The 19953-nt window shown below is 34.7% G+C and overlaps 1 protein-coding gene across 1 annotated transcript in view; it reads right to left on the minus strand.

Moving 5' to 3' along the window:
• Positions 1–14035, minus strand: part of LOC148167981 (5-hydroxytryptamine receptor-like) — a 40562-nt gene extending 26527 nt beyond the window's left edge. Inside the window, exons 1-2 of the mRNA XM_088046077.1 lie at positions 13812–14035; positions 9393–9865 (exon numbers count right to left, since the gene is read on the minus strand). Coding sequence (XP_087902203.1) covers positions 9393–9780 — 388 coding nt within the window. The 5' untranslated portion in view covers positions 9781–9865; positions 13812–14035. The remainder of the gene's footprint in view (positions 1–9392; positions 9866–13811) is intronic.
• Positions 14036–19953: the final 5918 nt, after the last annotated feature.

Here is a 19953-nt window from a genome sequence, read left to right on the forward strand (position 1 = left end):
GCGTCGAGAAGTGTGATGTTCAGTTTTGAACAAAAAGAACACTTTTGGCATTTACATCACGGGATTTGCCATCTTTTATTTCAATTAACACAGACGAGAGTGAGGTTTACACGCTTTAACAGATTCTGGAGATATTCATAGGGGAGATACACACACATTGTTGGACAGGACAATAAGCGGTACCAAGTTACGGGGACAGTATTCAAAATCTCTGGTCAGAATTCAAATTTTGGTTATCTCCATTCAAATTTAAATATCCCCCGTCGACGAATTTGTGGTGTAATCTCAATTCAAATATCCTTCCCCTCAAAATTGAATAATAAAGAATTCGCTGGCAAAAGTTGGCGAATAAATTCCGCGACACTTCAGTAGTTTACATTTAATTATGACACGGAGACGGAAAAATCCAACATCTTCGTTATCACTCCACCATGAATTATTCACTTCAAATAGTAGGATAAATCCGAGCCCAAACACCCTGAAGCCAAATTAAAATTACGAATCTGCATAAATTTCGGCGGGAGCAAATGTAAACGTAGCGACCTTGTATCGGGTTGTATTTATTAGACAAACATTGTTAGGGTCATTTTATTCCAACCCAAGAACTTCTGTAACAATCTCAATATTTGGTTTAGTCATTTCAGAGTAGCGTGGAAAAATATATTAGAATCGCGGAAACGGAGAATTAATGGGAGAGAGTTTTCTCCCACTTGGAGAAAAAAAGGAACTAAACGCCTTCCTGCTGTTTAAACGATCAATAACCAACCATTAGACTTCTTCTAATAGGAATTTAATAATAATCAACTTGTGTTTTCGCTTTAATTGAATTCCTTGTTGCATAAACAAGCATAAACTGACTGATGTAGGCCGGAATATTTTGGAACTTGACAGTTATTTACTTAATGAGATCATAAACTGACTTATTATTAGCTCCCAATGACTGAATATTTCAACGACTTCGGCCACTTTGCTGCACTTTACTGACCCGATTAATAAAAGAGTTGGAGCCGAGCCAAATTATGTGTGAAAGCAAAACGATTGTCGAATGAACGGAAATGAAGGGATTGATAACGGCACGTGCTAAAGATAAGCACAAAAAGTAGACTTGTGTTTATTTCTGCTGCCCCAAACTTGCCCTAGATTGAGCTTTCTAGAAGATATATCAATGGCGTCATAAAACTGTTATTGCAATTTGTGTGATAGCCACCTAATTTCATTTTCTCGTTCACGACGCTATGAAAGGGTCAAGAATAACTTTGTCTCCATAAGTTTTATGTTCGGCATTCTTACAGAGATCAATTCCCCTCCCTGTACGCTTTCAAGAAATTGAATTACAGTCGACGGGGTAAATTGGCATCTTTAGCCATTACGCGAGAAATTTACAACCTCCACGTGTACAATGATCGATTTTTAAAAAGGATCGCCTTGTAAATACTTTTTTAGTTGAAAAAAAAAAGTCAAAGGTCGCACACGCAAGACTTTGCAAGATAACTTGTATGTTGTATTGGGGAGTGTTCACGGAATGGCAAACTGTGGTCGTTGGGGATGAATTATTCAGACTTTGTCTAAACGAAGGAGATGGCCGTATTAAAGCGACTTGGTTCAGAAATGAAAGGGCTAATCAACATTTTGCGAGTGATGTAAACTTATATGGTGGTATTACGAGAGTGCAATTAGAGTTGGACAAACATGCAAGATGGAAACCAGTTAATATGTCTTTCAAGTCGCACCGCTATTAGGATAATTATAACTAGTTCTTCAGATGTCTTAAATGTTTCAAACGGATTCTTGTCTTTGATCAACCATTAATACTTAATTAACCCAATGGGCTCTTTCATGTATTGGTGCTGAGCTTAAATACTCCTTATATTTTATCGGAACTTTTTCATACTGATCCAACATGTTGATTAAAGTGAACGCCTGAAAAAAATATCGTGGGAAACCCATTTCCTGTAGGCGTATTAACATCATATTGTTTGTATGTTTTTTTCGCTATCAATCAAAAGCAAGTTCGAATGTCGTGCCTTTTAGTGGTCGCCGCAGCACGTGGGCGTCTAATGTTTCAAATCGTTCGCAGTAAATACCGGAACTTTTCCGGTGATTTGTCAATTTTCTTGAATAATACATCAGAAGTGTTATTAAGCAATCAACTCGATCGTTTGGTTATTATACCGTGCGGATTAGTCCGGCAATTACGAGCCGCCTTGACATTCTTTCTTGATTAAATTTTGACGTAGGTCTTAAGGATTAAACTCGGTTAATGACTGTCAAAGTTATAAACTTTTTATCGTCATTTGAAAGCGCGACGTGGTGCAAATAACTAGAAAGGGATAACTTCGCAAGTCCTTGACGAGGGTGGCTAAGTTTCCAGTCGACATCAACTAATAATGTTATCCGCAGAATATACAGTCTTGTGAATCGAAATGAATCAAACCTCGAATGATATCGATCAAAGCGTCGAAACTATAGTGGCGGCTTTTCCGACGCCCTAATCTTAACTATTTATCAAAGCTGACAACATCATCGATTTTTCAATTCGTTTTAATTAAACGGGAATTTTGATTTATTGTGCCATGAGGGCATAGGCAAATAAGAGCCTTGTTCATTTTACGACAATCTCGAGCGTTTCGACCGAGACTGCACAACTTTAGCTTCAAAAGACATTACAGATCAGCGAAATATTTAAAGAATCTTTACAAAGAAACTTTTATGTCTAAGCAGATTTGCGCAATTCCTTGACGGAAGGGCTCTACTGGAGAGATTTGCAGAAAAACACTTCCAACAAGCTGAACTGGGATAAAAACGAATGTGGAACTCGGTCAATAATCAAAAATTCTCGTTAAAATACTTTTGATATCTGTACGGGCATTAAGTCAAGCTTTTGGATCATTTGATCTACTTAGGCATATCTGAACACATTTTCCCTTTGTGGTAGTTCTTTCGTTATTATACTTTTCTTCGTGTTCTCCATAATCGCGACTTCCCTAAATTGGAGTTTTCGCAGACAAAAATCGCATTACGATTGATGATAAGTTTCCGTGCACAAGTTGCTGCGGAAGCTTTCGGTCGCTTTGAAGTCATTTTATTATCTTATTAAGCAGCCACAACACTCTGAAACACTCTCTGAAAAATAAAGAAGCGGGCTTTTATCTGAAGCTTCGGTGTTACTGAAGGTATTTACGTTGCTTTAAAATAGGGCTCGAAACCATTAGAGATGCAATAAAACCGTGTTCTAAACTTGATTTATAGGAAAATGTCTGCTTGAAAGTAAGGAAATTTGCCCTGTGGTTGGTTCAAAAAGCGTATGTACCTCCAAATTATTGCTTCGTGTCTGCGACGATAAATCGTGGGGTTCCAACCACCTTGTTGCGTATTAATTTCACCCTGAAGAAGCATTTTTTAGAGATACCGGTGGCGGTGTTTTAACCCCACTAAAGTAACAAAAGCTCTTGGCTTTCGAAAATGTTTATAAGGATTGACAGATAGCCGCTTGGGGAGGATCGTTTTTCTTTTAGAAGGAAACCCTCGAAAGCCGCGACACTGAGTGCACCAATATTTTTATTAACGGAATTTTAATATTCCATTGATCTCCGGGTCAGGGAATATTAAAAAAGTAAGCTTTGATGAGAGCTCTTTCAATTACCGCTCCGTTTTCTGAAATACATTTTTATCTTTCGTTTCCTTCGATATTAATTAATTCTCAATTTTATTGACGAAGATGCTCGAGTTTAATGTATTTAACAGCATGCTTGAATGATGTTTGCGCCATTTAAAAGTCGCATGAAATTATCGTCTACTTTATTTTACTCTTTGCATCATCGGGAAATATAGATTTTATGTCACTCGGCGCTGGGAAACTCTTTCGCTTAAATATTTTACGCCCAAATTACGCTCAAGTTTTGCATCAAATGCAATTTCGAACAGGGTTTTCTCCATTCTTTTTAACTTCCAATGGAATACAAAAAATTTAGATGAATTTAAAAGTGCCGCAAGAAAATGTTTCAAGAAAATAATCCCCGAGATGATTAAGGGTAGTTTCTTAACGCGAATTGATCATGATTGGTTTGGATTTCCAATATTTCTGGACAGAAATTTAATTAAGATTAGTCTTTTCATTCCTACTGTAGCTCTACCAAGTCTAATAAGACCTATTTTTATTCGGTTGGGTAATATATTCTTTGACATTACTGTAAAAAAAGATAAAAACCCGAGGGATTCTCATATCTGTCTCTATTGATGTATCTCAACGATTAAAGTCTTCAAACTATCAGATTTCGAAAAAAATATGCCAAACTTTCAAATCGCTTTCCGGTCTCTTGTGCCCTATTACCATCTGTGACTAATGAAAGCTCTGCGTTTCAGAAGGAAAAAAGTTCATGTAGAAAGTATATAAAGTTTGTATTAAAATTCCGCTTCCTAAAAGTTTGAATTATGGATTTTGAAGAAAATTCATCCAGAGTTGATTAGACGAACTCTGTTTTTAGATAGTTTAATCTAAACTGTTCGTGACAGCTTTAACTGACCCTAAATGTAATTATTATCCTTTTTTTAAGAGTATCGGTACACAGCCGTGAACAAACAAACTTGAAAGAAAATCTATCAAAAGAATTAAAGTAAACATTAACTTCCATCGTTAGCCTGTTGTTTCGCCACATTTCATTACCTCCAACTTTTGTTGTGTTCAAAAGCTCCGGGTTTGAATTTTTTGCGCGTTTTTTGTAAACTGTAAATTACAGGTAAATTGTTGATTGGCTCGGTGGTTAAAAATAGTCTGCAAATTTTTCCTAGGTCATATCAGAGTTCTTCGAAAATTTTGTTTAAAGAGATATCAAGGTGGAAGCTTTCAAATTTAAACAACATCAAAGGTTTCCCCCTTCGATCAGATTATTCGAGGAAATATTTGATTAACAAATTATTTCTTTAAAAATCGAGCGTTCGAAAAATTACAGAGTAAACGACACATTTTTAACCGTCTGTGTGAAACAAATGCGACTTCTTGTTAGCTGTCAGTAAAGAGGTATTTTTCGCGTTAAGTCATTGCTCGGCATGCATTTCCTGCAAGTGTCGTGTTGAAAATAAGCATTTTGTCACGGCTTTAATTACAACGTAACAAATGAGAAACTAGTTCAGAGGGACGGAGGCTTGTTTTAGAAACATTATTATGATTTTTTATGTTTTGTTTTTCTACAAACTTCAATCTTGGTCGTTCTCGTTTCATATAAAAGATCTTTCACTCTTCTAGTAAACAAACTCCTCGAACTCGGCAGAGTATTGTTTGAAATACGAATTGAAACCTCTCAACTTACATTAAACGTCAATTTAGAGTTGTCATGAAACCTGGACTATATTGAGTGCACTTTGAACTTTACATTGCACAAAATTAATGAAAATCGTATCACTGTCGTGATCTGTCCAAAAGTTGGGTTGTCCAAATATGTGCTTCTCTTTCTCCTGTTTGATTTCAGCCGAAGTGGAAACAGATAATAGAAAGAATTGTTATTTCGACCGTTTTACAAAAAAGTGAAATTTACTTATGGTCCCAACAGGCAAAAAAACTGCTTTCTCTCATTTCTTTTTTGTTTTAAAAACAAATGTTTTCTTTTCGTGTCAAACTCGCAGCGATGTCAGAGCAAACGATTTGACTTCATTTCAACATATTCAATTTGGAAAGAAATCCGACGAATCCGATAACTATCCGTTTAGATTTTGCAATGCGATGCATTTCCTCGCAGAAACCAATTCGTTTCAGTTCAACCGTGAACGGATCGCTAATCTGTTTAAAGCAGATGCCCAAGAATTAAAAAAAATCACCTAAATTTTCGTTCGCTTCTAACGTGTGGTTTTTTCTTCCAACTTTCGACTCGATATTGGATTCGTTTTACGCTTCCGTTCCCTTGGCTTGTAAGCTTAATTATAATGGTATAAATTGAGATAGAATGGCGAAATTATAAAGCAGACAAAGCATGTTTTAGTTCTATTTGACCCAGTTTTAAGCTCTAATACGTCCAATTAACAGCCATGATTCATTATCGCTGGTCTTCGACAGTCCAAACACGCCTGGGGTGCATTTCCGCTTCATTTTCAAATTGTCCCATTTATAGAATTAATTCTGTAATCCATCAATGCAACCGCTAATAATAGCTACCATGATTATAATGCTGGTAGCTGCACTGGGCAAAAACTGCAACTAAATACAACTGAAATGTCAGAAGTCGTCATTAAACTGCACTAAACTTCCCTAACTAGTTGGGAATAATATACTGATTTTCTGCTAGCGTGTTTGCAGATTCATAATTATTATTCATCTTGATTGGACATTCGTGTTTCATGGTGTTTAATTAAAATTTACACATAAATTGAACAATGTGATGTTTAACATGTCTTATCTAATGTAAGTCACGCAGTACAAAGTGTTTCATTTTGCAACTTTAATATGTGTACTTAAAGTCATAAGAAACGATTTAGTTTGTTCCGGCGCATCCACCATTTTTCCTTTCCGACTGTTGCACTTTCTTCCATCGCCAAACAAAACCTCGACCCTTAATTTCAGTCGATTTTATTACGTAATATGTTTGTGACAAGGTTATATTGTTTATTTAATGGCACGCTCAAACCGCGCTTATTCCCGGTTTATGGCCAAAACAATAAAAACGAATAAATATTTGTCCTGGTACCACAATCTATGACGCGAGTTTAATTTAAAAAGAGCGTTCATCGAGGATAAATTATTTGACAAGTTTCTTTACAGCAGCGGCTTTTTTCCATATAATGGTAGTTTCAGAAACAATGCGCGCTCCAACTGTTACTTTAACTACCGCGGCCGAAATTTGGTTTTAAAAGGGATTTTATGTCGCGACTGTTAAAAAACACGCCAAGTTCATCAACATTGCGTTCATTACCATCGAAATTGAATTTATGCGTCAATATTTATACGTTTTACAGCGAAATTGAATGTGACTAAACTGACAACAACTGTATTCCAACACATGCACGCAATTTGAAATACTGTCGCGAACAAGATATCGGCTTAATAAGAAAATATCTCACGCTAGCTTATATTCTTCATCACACGCTTTCAGGTAAAAACACGTTCTTGACTTTACGTAAAACCCAGACGTGATTCTCCTTACTCCAACTTTGAAGCACGTGAAAATCGCAATCGGTTCAAATTAATTTCGCATTAAAATATGGCCCCGTCAAAGTGTCGTCATAGTGTGTCTTTTACGACCTATCAAAGATTTTATCTCTGACATGAAAGTTGAGATTTTGACAAAGATTATGTTCCCATTGTTACGTGGATGCAGCGGAAGCTTTGTAGTCTTGTGCTTTGTGCCTAAATGATTTGCGCTGGAACGAGAATAAAATTCCTGCATTCCGTCGTGGCAGAGTATAGTTTTCATGTACTGTTTTATAATACTCCTATAATTTAGCATTGCAGGAAGATCGGCGCATTCACCAGAAACGCTCACTTTTTGCCTTTTTTAAAGTTAAGACAACAGGTGATGGCATTTAACCTGGCGCCCCCACCATTTGCACGAGCGTCCTCTTTTCTTGGTAATTTGCCAAACTGCAAATACATAAAATTTCGGACAAGTGTCCACTCCTCTCAGTTGATTGCTCCATTACTCGAGCAAACATGGACTAATTTCATTTCAAATGACGGATGTGGACCTATATAAAAAACCTAATGGTTGTAATGTGCTCCAAGCGGCCTTGTATATAACCGAAAACAGTTAACAGCTGCACTTGTTCACACAGAACTTTCACAGAAATTAACTAACCAACTAGTGATTTATTTGAGGTGTCACAGAGACGAGAATCTGAGGAAAAATGGGGAAAATGGATTAAAACGATTTATTTTTTATGCACGGGGTTTGTTCGAAGTAATTTGAACTAATGTACGATTAATTTAATATTTTAGCGCGAGCAGGAGGTACAATAATTCTCCGATCGGATTTATTATTACAAACGATTTCATAGTCATGGCATCTGTTTATTAGTACAGTTGGGCATATTTTGAGTACGTGAGCAATGAATGTTTAATTTAATGCCAGGAAAACCACAATAATCTTTATCATGTTATTTTCGTATTGATTTTCAATACAAATATTTTAATATTTATAATACTCGTAGCAAACATGAATTTACTATTTTGGATTCCGTTAATTGTGGGTTTGACGTAACTACTACAAAGTAATAAAAGCATACTTAAATTAGTCATTTTGCATCTATGTAATAATTAAGTGTCATCCCACACGCCCTAGTTTAATAAAGTTTTATTAAACCAAAGTTAAGTTATTACAGTGTAGAATATATTATGATGTTCCAAATTTAATCAAACTTAATTAGAAGAATGCCGCTGTTTTATGATAAATATAAATCTCAAAATTCAACTTTTGATGGAAACTATATTTCTGCCTTGCCTCCGAGTTGAGAAAATTCTAAAGTAACCGTCCGTATTTCCAACAATTTTCTCCTCAGACCCCTCATTTTCAACCTCACTTTTATTTCCTAGTAAAAGAAATAAGTTTCTTTACGTGGAACATACTTTAACTCAGAAGAAGTTTAAACTTTAACTAAAGAAACTTTTGATGCTGTGTGAAAAGTTTCATTGAGGGTTGAATGACAGAAAAGAGCATCCGAGTCTTTCAATCAAATTTATTTAAGCATTTCCTGCGTAGGTAAACAGGATAGATCACAGAGCGCCAAGTGTTAATTGCCGCCTCGACAAATTGTTGGTGGTGATCCCTAACACCATCCTGAGCCGTATGTTTATCATACTTTAAAGGGAAAGTTACCTAAACTTGGCGAACTTTGATGGTTGTGCCGCTCTAAACCGTCAAAATTATACAAATACCTCTAGTCAAACCAAAAATGGAAAATTTTGGTCGAACAATGCAGCCAAGTTAACACTACGCAAGCAGTTCTCTGGTAACATTGGAATGTGTGGCATACCGATTAAATGCCATATTAATTAGAATGTTCCTTATGGAATCTGAAAATTCCCACGGGGAACATGATGTGTCTTAAAACCTGTTTCATTTAATTTAAGGATCTCAATCTCGTTAAAGAAAATTAAATTTAGGGTTCGTTTGGTTTGCCTTGCGAAATCAACGGGTTCCGGTTGAAATTTATTGATACGAGAGCGACACTGGGCGCTAATTTTAGGGTCAGTACTACCTGACAAGAGATTGCTCTTAAGCTCTCGCGTTGACCTCGTTACTTGAGATAAAACGGAATTCACAGCAATTTAATTAAAGCCAACAATTAAATATGGTAATCGAGCGGTAATTTACTGCATTGGAGGTGGAAAAAGGGGGAAAATTGTATTGGCGGAAATAAAGGGAGGGAGAAACGCCGGGGCTGTATTTTAGTCAAATTTTAACACTTACCTATCACCGTTGCAAGTATGATGAACCCCAATAAAGCGGCGATCCCGACCATTGTAACAATTCTGATAGTTTCATCGTGAGGGTTGTAACTAAAAGTCCTGTTGACACTAAAGTTCGAACTAAAATTGTTCCCCAACGAACTGTCATTGGGGTAGAAATAAAAGTCGTCGGCTTTTTTAAAATAAAAACTCGAATTTTCATTGAAAGTGATGGGATACCACACATCGTTACTCTCTTCAGTCGACGATGCAATGGTTATGATGTTATGAAAAATTGTAGATTTCAAAGAAACATTTTCGGTGGGGGCTGTTATAAGCGAGGGTTGTTGTTCTTTTCCAGACATCGCAGCGAGAGGTTGCCACAAATGATGTCTTCTAACGTAATCCATTTTCACCCACTAGAATTCAATTAACACTTCACATTGTAGTTTATTTAGTATAGCTGCTGTTGTTACTTCCTCCATTGCAGCACATCTGGAATTAAATGAGAGGCATTATGGAAATAATTCACGTCAAATTGCGGTTTATAGTGCACTTTTTTTAATACAATTTCAACGGTTTTTGTGTAAACTACAACAAAGAACGTGATTGTTGAAGTTTCATTCCAAGTCTCGCAGAAGAATTTTCATATAAATGAGAAAATCAGAAGACGATTAAAAAACGGAGAAAATTATTATTTTTAAGACTACCCCTTCATTTCACGATAAACAAACAAAAGAAAACGATTTAAAATGGCAAAGGGGGCAAGATGAAGATAAGCTACAAATAGGACATAAAGGAGAGAGGAATTTAGTTGCTAAATATTATGATAACGTGTTCGCCAAAACGCTCTGATAGTATTTTTTTTCTATGTTAAATTGTCGAGGGTTGCACGTAAATCAAGAGTGAAAGCGTGCAATGTTTACAAAGGGAATATCGGGAAGAATCAAAAAATAATAATAGCTTCTAATAGAGGAAGATACGTGACTGGTTTCGATGTTGTAAAAACATTAATATGTGAGGAACACGTTCGCTTTTATATACACTTCATATAATGCTTCACGGTCAGATTGGCTTCGTATAACCATTTTACCACTGACCTGGCACACCCAAAGTACAGAGGGGTGGCCAATATAGTACTTGTACTCAGTTCGAGTTAATTCATTGGAAATAACAACGAGGCGCTATTTAGACCACAATGGACGATTTGCATTATATATTTTGGACTAAATCATTCAATTGAATAATTTAAAGTTTAACTTAGCATACCTTGAAATTGGGGTCGTATAGAAGCGGTAGTTCGACTGCTGGATGGCGGCCAAACAGTTATGCAGATTTCCAGGTATTGGAAACACCGGGCATCATTACATTTTTTATTGTGTAAAGTTTTAAGTATGAAAGATAAATAATTTGCCCCGAACTATCGTTCCAACCGCGTTAATTTTATAATGTAGAATTTATAATTATGATGAAGGTGAGGTTTCTCTGAATTTGCCAGGTACTTTGTATTTAATTAGAGATGGTATAATGTTCATGCTGTCTACAATTCTACCTAATTAGTGAAGAAGCTCATACAAATCGTAATTTTGGCAATTAATGGAACTTTCCAAAGCTTACGTTTTGGACTAGAAAAAGGTGTTTTGAAACTGTTGAAATTTAATCTTACCGGCAAAAAATGGTTGTAACAATTGTTTTGTTCAATAAGTGAAAAAACTTTATTTAGTTATTTAGTTATTTTTAATTAAAAATTTTCACCGTACGACGCACTATTTGTTGCTTCAGTGCGTTGAATGTAAATAAAAATATAATAAAAAAATGGCAATGGGAAGTTTGCTTATTGAGGCCAAACTCATTCATCATCCCAATAAAATTTTATTTTAGCTGTCTGAAAATTAGGGAAATGTTTCCACTTTTTGGAAACTAATCGCAACAAAATAGTACTTTCACACTCACTAATCCAAGAGATAAAATGACCGGAATATAATCAGAATTGTCAATATTTCGGGATATCGTGAATATGTGTTCTATTTGTAGTGACCGTAAATACCGTTATCTATGATCATAAATTTAAACATAAATGTCAATTTCTGGGTTAAATGAAACATTAACAAAAATTACTGCCCTTGTATAGTTCCTCGCTTCAAAACCGAATTCCGTGAGGTGTTGATCAATCTATTATAAAATAAAATCCCTATAATACCGTTAATTTAGTGAGAATGTAAACCAGCGTGTGTACTTTGTACATACAATCCCGTCAATGCGGTGAAGAGATCAAACTATAAAATTCAATTACCCCACAATGTTGTGGTTACCTTCATAAACTTTTAAACCTCCGATAAAAAAATAATTAAAAACCCCATTCTTCCCTTCTTCAGCACTCAACCTCTTCTCTATAATTATATTGTCTCCGGTCTTTATGCTCTTGAAAGCCGTTCCCATCGCACAATAAATGTAAAATTAACTCGAATAAAAATAAATTTGATCGACACAAATAAGCCATCCTTTTCAACTTACCCCATTAACGTGACGCGGTAAAAATCTCAATCTATCTGTGAATAGTTCACGTCAAGCGACTTCCCAATTTGGATGTTTGCTCTCGAACACCTTTAGCTTATTGTGAAGCTCCGGAGTTTTCCATCAAATTGATTTCGATTCGATCGATCTTGGTGAAAATCCGCTAATGGGGACAAGTCGTTTGTTCAATTTTGGGACGTTGTAAAATTTTAACGATGTGTGTGTTCTGGGAACGTTGAAAATTATAAATTTAGCGAACGGATTAGTCGGATAGCGGGAAAACAGAACACAAAAGTGAAGTTTACGGTGCATTTATGTTTTAAATAAACAAACATTGACAGATTTGTGCAGTTTTACTCGAGCCACTTAAATCACGAGTTTAAACAAGCATTGCCCCAAAATGTAAATACAAATGAAATAAAATTTATACTTTTGTTGCTTGAATTTCTTATCGAATTAATTGGAATTTTCATCATAAATCAACTAGGATTTAATTATCAAATAAAATTATACCGCTTAATGTAAGCACTTACAAATAAAAGTAATACCGACAGTTTGATTTACACTTAAATTTTACGAGGGGCAAACATTGATCTTTGGCTTAAAGTTACAAATAACCAATATTACGTATTAAAAAATATTGTTATGGCTTATTTGCCTTGGCTGTTTTTTACTAACTTTAAATTTCTGTGAAGTATTGTAACGGGGGATTAACAGTCTGCAAAAATTAAGCAAAGCAGGGTCATTCTGAGGTTTTTCCAGTGGCGATAAAGTTGGAATATTCATGAAATGTTAACATTCTAATTTTCATTAGTTAGGAATGTCTTTTCTAATTTTACGAAGCCAAAAGTGCACTCAACATTGTTGTTATTTATTTAGTTCACACTTGAAATAAAATTTTCGCTATACATAAATTATTATATTAATGTAAATTATCGCTCAATTATTCTCTCATTCGAAAAATTAACTTAATGCATAAACACTATTTGCCTATTTTATGCATTGACACGATGCTACATTTCTTTTTTATTGTTTTTTTTGTAAATAAAGATCTTTGTTCAACTTCTCACTTGAAGACTTGTCTTACATAAAAAATTCCTCAGTCTATTTAAAATAAGACCAAGAGTTTTAAAGTTATTTCGACTTAAATTGATTTCTCTCCACTCGATTATCTGACTTATTTTCAAGAGGCAGAAATAGAACAGCGATTCAATGCTAATGTTTTATTTTAATGATTTGTCTTGAGTCGACGTGAATCATAATTTGTTTTCCATGTTTTTTTCAAGCAAAGCAAAAATATCTTTTATTAATGCACGAATGGAAAGTTTTAAACAAATTGTGATATTAATTTGTTTAATCCGCCTATTTGTTTTTACAAATTTTAATTAATACCAACCAACTGAACTGATCAAAAATTAACGTTTATTGTACATAATTTAACATTTAATGTAACATGAATCCTAAATTTGACTAGTTAATCTAAAAAGCTTTAGGGGAAGCACAATTTTGGGAAATCGATTTGCCAATTTAAATTCTATTTGAAACCATTCATACTTTTATGCAAATATGTGGAATATTAATTAAAATTAAATTAAAATGACTCCGTCCTTATCAGAATCTGATTGTGTTTCGTGAACATAAAACTCGAAAACTACTCAATTGGATTGTTAAAAAAACTTGCAGTACAAGTCATTTCTGTGTGAGCATCAAAGAAGTTCAGATGCTAATGTAACTTCTTAATCCGTCTCGATACAACGTGATCCATAATTTATGCCCAGGAAACGGTCGCTCCTGCTTAATATTTGAAATCATTCTAAATATTTTATTTCGTGTGATCTCAACTGGTCACTCGAGCACAAAAATTTATTTCGTGTCCGTGTCGGGGTAATTTTGTCTATTTAGGACATTTTTATTTCCTTTTACTTGCCTTATCGCACAGTCTTCTTTGTTTGTCCCCAGGATAAAGCGTCCCCGAAACTATTTCCTAATGCACATCCTCGTTCGAATCCTTTCACAAAAAAGTGTTTTATTAAATTCAAACGTTTTCGCGGGTCTCCGATAAGTTTGTTTTGATAACACCTCTCGCTCGCAGGACGCCCGGTGAGAATCTACAAGTTTAACAAAACCGACGCTCCTGTTGTATACGTCGCGACGCATACGCAAGCGTAGCTTCCGTCTCTTTCTGCTCGTGTTTCCACTATGACGTACTCTTAGTGCAACATCGTGTATGGATTAGACTGGAGCCGCGCAGTTTATCGATGGATGCTGTATCGACAATCCAATAAAAATTAATCACATTATTCGTTGGCATACAAATTGGCAAAAAGTTGGGCCAAACCTTTTCGACATTAATTAGAGGTTGGATGAAAATTCCATGTTGCTAGTTTCAAACGTTTGCTTTCAAAGTCGCTTCCAAAGTTGACTGAATTGAGTCAGGATATTTTACAAATAGTCCTTTTACTGCTTCAGGGAGTTGCTACTCTACCGCTTTATTCTATAAGCTACCAGAGAAGACTGTAGCTACAATGTTGAAATGAAATTATTAGAGAAAGCTGGAGCTGACATCGACCGAATTTAGTTCTGTATTTATCTGTTAATCTAATAGTTTTGTGGGTGTTCAATACCATTAAATTCGAAATAACTACTTTTTTGTGCCGCAGATTCAAAAATGTCGATACGGTAAATTAATATAGATTAGTGTGAGTGAAAAACCAATAATTAAAAGGCAACCTTTTAACTTTTTTTCTTAAATCATATAATTATCATTTGTATTGCAAAATCTGTTTCTATTGTTTTTTTTTTATTTGCAAAATTCCTGCCGCAGTGCAGTGTGTACATTCAGTTTTTTAATAACTAAAATATGCATGCAGAGTTTTGTCCAGCGCCGAAATGAGAGAATTAGAAATATTTCAAGTTTTTTTATATGCACTTTCTGGCAAAAGACGCTGAAATTACGTTACTTCTAATTCTGTTAAATCCTGAAAAGTCGTCAATGCACCTTCCGAAAAGCATAACTTGGTAAAAAACAACTCATCATTTAAATTCTCGTCGAGTCGAAGTTCCTGTAGTTCCTTTACGACGTGAATATTTCATAAATTCGAACAGAAAAAAATTCCGGCTGTTACAGATGGCTGTAACTGCTAACAAAGTAGATTTGACATAGTAACGCCTGTTTTATTAGAGCAACAAAATGAATATTGCATGAAATTTTGTTATTTTATGAATTACAGTCTCATTAAACCTGTGCGTGTTTAATCAAACGGGATTTCAACTGTAATCTGAAATGATTCGGGATAATGTGATATTCTTGTGAAATGTCCAGGAAATTATGGAAAATGCTTATAAAGCTCATTGTGTTAGTTGTGTTGAGTTTGGCGTTATACAACTTTTCGCTTTTTAATTATACTTGTTTATTTAGTGCAATTATTATTGCGGTTGTTTGAATATGCTGAACACTTCCTCAAAGCATGAGTGCTTTTTTTTCACAAAGATTAAATAGATTTGTTAAACATAAACTGAAGCATCGCTGAAAACGCAATAAAAAAAAATAAAAGAGCTTCCGAGTGAGTGAAAGGCTGCAAACTTCCCACTAGTAGCAGTACTTTTAATAAATTGTTAAACCCTATCGCTTTGAAGTTTCAACATAAAATATAAACAATGGTGATAAATCCGTGCTGAGCAGCAAAAACTTTAATACAGATTTACTCAGTTTCTGTAAAGCACATTTATTTAAAAAAACTCGACAAAAATTATGAATCTTGACGGTTTCAAATTACCACTTTAGAAGAGTCTGAAACAAACCACAGAACAATGTATTATCGTCCGGAATAAAAACAAGAAATGGAAGGGAAATAATCGGCGCAATTAAGCGGTACACATTTTAAAACGTTTTGCGGCTATAACGTTTTTATGTTTCATATCGAACATGACACTGTAACCGAAAACTTATTTCCCTCATGTCACAGTATGATTCTTCAATGTCATATTTTACCTTCAATTTAAGAAAACTAGCCTTACATAAAGTGTCGGTCTAGATAGCAGTTTTCTCTATTTCGTTCAACACGTTCCATAAAAATAGTATGATTTCGAAAGAACATGAAAAATCGATAATTAATCCCGCAACATATTTCGGAAAAATGTGTGGCTGACATAAATCCCATATCCATCTTCGTAATGTCATTCCAGCCGGATAAACGTAAGGGTTTATGTACCGGAACAATTTTTCTTCGTAATGTAGAATATTTATTTTCAATTACGAAAAAATCCAGTTGTTTAATCGCAACGCAGAATGTCGCTTTTGTGCGGGTTCAAATACTTTTATTTACTGTGAGCGTAATATTTCAGTGATCGATGAATCCGCAAATTAAATGTGTTGTTAGAAAATGTAGGATTACGTTATTAATTGTCCGTCGGCACACGCAATAATTTTGTGAACACGTACCCTCCCTTAATAATGCTTTTGTTCAAGTGTCGGGTTTGACGTTGAAACAGAACACTCCATTGTGTTCAAATTTAACTAAAACACAGTTTAGTGTCTTTCATTAATAAAAGGAAGCGAATTTATGTGGTTTCGCACTGTAAAAAATCACACTTCTCGGAGAACGAACTTCATGTCAGCGAATAACGGGAAGCTGTTTTTTCTTCGTTAATTGGGCGGTCAAGTTTATTATTGCTTTGTCGTTATTAAGGTCATAATAAAAGACTTCTTGCTTCGTTTCACACGCGAATACATAACGATCCGGAAAATTGTTGTGAATGTTGAAATTCCTAATTGAAATTTATTAAGATGTCTTCGCTTTTTTTCCCAGTTTTATGAACTCAAGATAAATAAAAGCTCTATCGATCAGAATTTCATTTCTTTGGTTTCTGGTAATTGAAAACGCTATTTGGAATCCCCTTTTGTTCTCGGCTCTGGATGTGAACCATTTTTCAGGATTACAGTAAAAGGTGCAACTGCATCAAAGCTCAACTTAATTCACCGTTTCCTACTGGCAATAAATTATGAAGTGCGGTAAAATATGTTTAATATTGTTATTTGAAAATGTTGTGCAAACAAAGAAGATATGAATGGTAATTTTGTTAAACCAAACAGCAGGAATTTTAGCGCTAAAATGAAAGCACAACATGTTATTTACATGCGTTTTGATCAATTCGATTTGCTTAAAAATTGGTAAATTTGGATGAACAAGAAATTAGGTGGTGTTTTTTTGATAAATGGTGGATGCGCCGGGTCAACTATACATATATTGTATTGGATCATTTTATTGAATTCTTCAGTTTCTTAGGATTCTGTAGTTCTTTTTATTTTTTAATCATTTACATTTTTTAACTGTTTTGATTAACCAGACTCCTAAATTTTCTTGGTTAGATCGTCTGCATGTCTTCAGAACTTTTTCATTTTTTTTTACTTTTTTTTACGTCTTGAAATTCACAGATGATCTGTGTTGTTGTTTCCTAAATTCGTCTGGATTTTAAGAATTTTTCAAATATCGATCGAAAAATTATCGTGCAAAACACAAATTTTTCAAACAATTCAATGTCACTACTAAGTCAATACTACTTTTTTACTACATAAATAAAAAGTTGATGTGCTTTCCATTCCCGAAATGTTTTAGTGTCATGTGTAATAAAAATAGCTTGATGAGTTTAAAATTTAAACTATGTTTTATGTCGAAACACAAAATGAACATTTCACTTTAATTCCTCGTTTTTATTACGTTTTTAGGGACTTTAAATTGGGTACTTGTTTAACTAACTGTAACCGATGGCTCTACCTTTCAAAATTAAATAAAGTCCAAATATATGTATATGTAATATATATACATAATAATAGAATAATAACGCATATTTATTGGGGTCAAAATTCTGTTTTGTTCGTAATTTCCCTGCAAAATTGGAATACTAGAGCCGCCCAAAATCGATTTGACCGTCAATATAAAATTTTATGGAGTTCTAATTTCAGAAACGAAAATAGCCAAACAAATGACCAGATGATTTGTTGGAAAAGTTTCCATGACGGGTGGACTGGTTTAAATATTTCTTTTAAATAACTATTTTCTGAAATTAAACGCTCTGTAAAGAGCAAAGGTTTCCGTATAAAACCAAATACAATTTTCAAATTAAAGTAGTAAACACACTACGAGTGTAGGAAAGCAATATTTAGTCGCGTAGTTAGCAGCTTTCCGTAAAAAGGGCTCAAGCCCATTTGGTAAATGCCTTCATATTTTAGTCCTAATTACCTCGAATTACTTGGATTGTGGACCCAGATGTGAACTTCAGCAAGTCCCACTAACGAACTTTCACTCTGACCTTTAGTTGTCTTATTTAATAAATCGTTTTCTTATTCTAAAGTGAAATAAACACCGATAGCGCTAAGTGGCATCAGGTGTAGTAGAGATAAATCGGAAACTCTGGATCCAGTTTCAGACGTTTAATCGACGAGTGAAATACTCAAAGGAGTTGGTGAATACCGCCTAAGTTTTTTTCAAAATTATCTCAAGAGTAATCCAAATTTTATCAGTGACACCTCGACAAAGATTGGAGTCGTTCCCGCATAAAACTCCATTAAACAAGACAAAATGAGATGCAAATTTAGTTCCACTTTTCATTTGACTACAATAATTAAAGTTTAATTAAGTCGAAGGGAAAAAATCTAATCATTTTGTGTTGTCCTTTTGCGAATGGAAATGGAATTTTGTTGTCGAGCATTTCGCTTCAGACACACTATTTCAAGTGGAACAAGAATTTGCTTGAGAATTACAATCTGGCAAAAAGTGTTGCTTTGTAAAGTGGAAGATAGCGACTTGAACTGAAAAACGAATAGTTTGTAGTGGTTCTAAGGATTAGCGGCTTTTCCTAGTAATTATTTTAAATACGAAGATCGCTTTCAGGAAAGCGCTGACTTGAAAGTGCTTTGCTATGCAGGAAATAACCTCAAAAGGGAAAGGGTTGCAAACTTCCAACAACTTTTAACTATCTTGTGGTAATTCTGGGAAACGATTGGAATCAGCTGAATCGTTCGAAGGTTCCTCAAGTTTTGCTAATGCGGTCGAATCATTTTCAAATTAAGGGACGGCAGAAAATCAACCAACTTGAAATATTGAAAATCCAGGAATAACTTTCTTTAAAGAGTCGCTACATTCATATTTCTTAAAGCGAATTGTCGCTGGCCGTCGCGACATTCTAAAAAACTGATTCCTATCCTTGGAAAAGTACTTACCTCGACTTGAAAACGCGACATTACTTCGGTTTGTGTGGGATGAAATCAATCATCTTCAGAAGGGAATGTGGCTTCGAAAAATTCATAATATGCTAAGAGAAACCGTGAATAATTCGGATGTGGCGGGACAATTTATCACCGGACCGCAGCAACGGGGTGCACTTTCCTCACATAAATTGATGTTTACTTATGAAGAAAACGCCAAATTTTGAAGAGGACACCATTTCGAAATTAGTTAGATTCAGCTCTGAAACTTGTAAACAGAAAATTTAATTGCCATAAACCTAAAGTTTACCTCACGCGCCGCCTATTGTTGTGGCTTAAGGCAATAAATCATTAATTACGACTGTAAAGAAACCCAATTTGCAAAGTTTTTGATAAAAGATTCAGGTGGCCTCGTTAGGAATCTAATTAAAATAACGCGTTTTATGAAACAACTAAACTACTTCAACTTTTTGCCCTCTTTACAAATTTAATTTCGTTCTTATGTTAACTGAGCGATGACGCACTTAGACACAAATTTCCTCCCTGGGCTAATTTGTTCGGAGAAAAAATCGTTTACGGAAATTAGTTTACAACTAGGTTAGGCAAATTATAAACTGATAAAGTTAAATTGCTCTTATCGTCCTTAATTACATTTAATTTTGTTGAATTAAAACGAAACGGTAGTCGGACTGCTGACCTCTGTTTTAATAAATCATATTTGACCTACCAAAGTTGGTATTTTCAGCAGACGATTTTCTGATTCCAACACAAATTTCAATTATAAACTTTCAGCAAAACCACACATTTGTGTTCAAGTGTTGAGTACGAGTTGCTTAAAATTAGCAGAATAATCAAATCTGCTGCA

This window comes from Gnatocerus cornutus, chromosome 9 (assembly GCF_029298725.1).
Source record: "Gnatocerus cornutus isolate USDA-ARS CGAHR chromosome 9, icGnaCorn1.1, whole genome shotgun sequence".
Lineage (NCBI taxonomy): Eukaryota > Metazoa > Arthropoda > Insecta > Coleoptera > Tenebrionidae > Gnatocerus > Gnatocerus cornutus.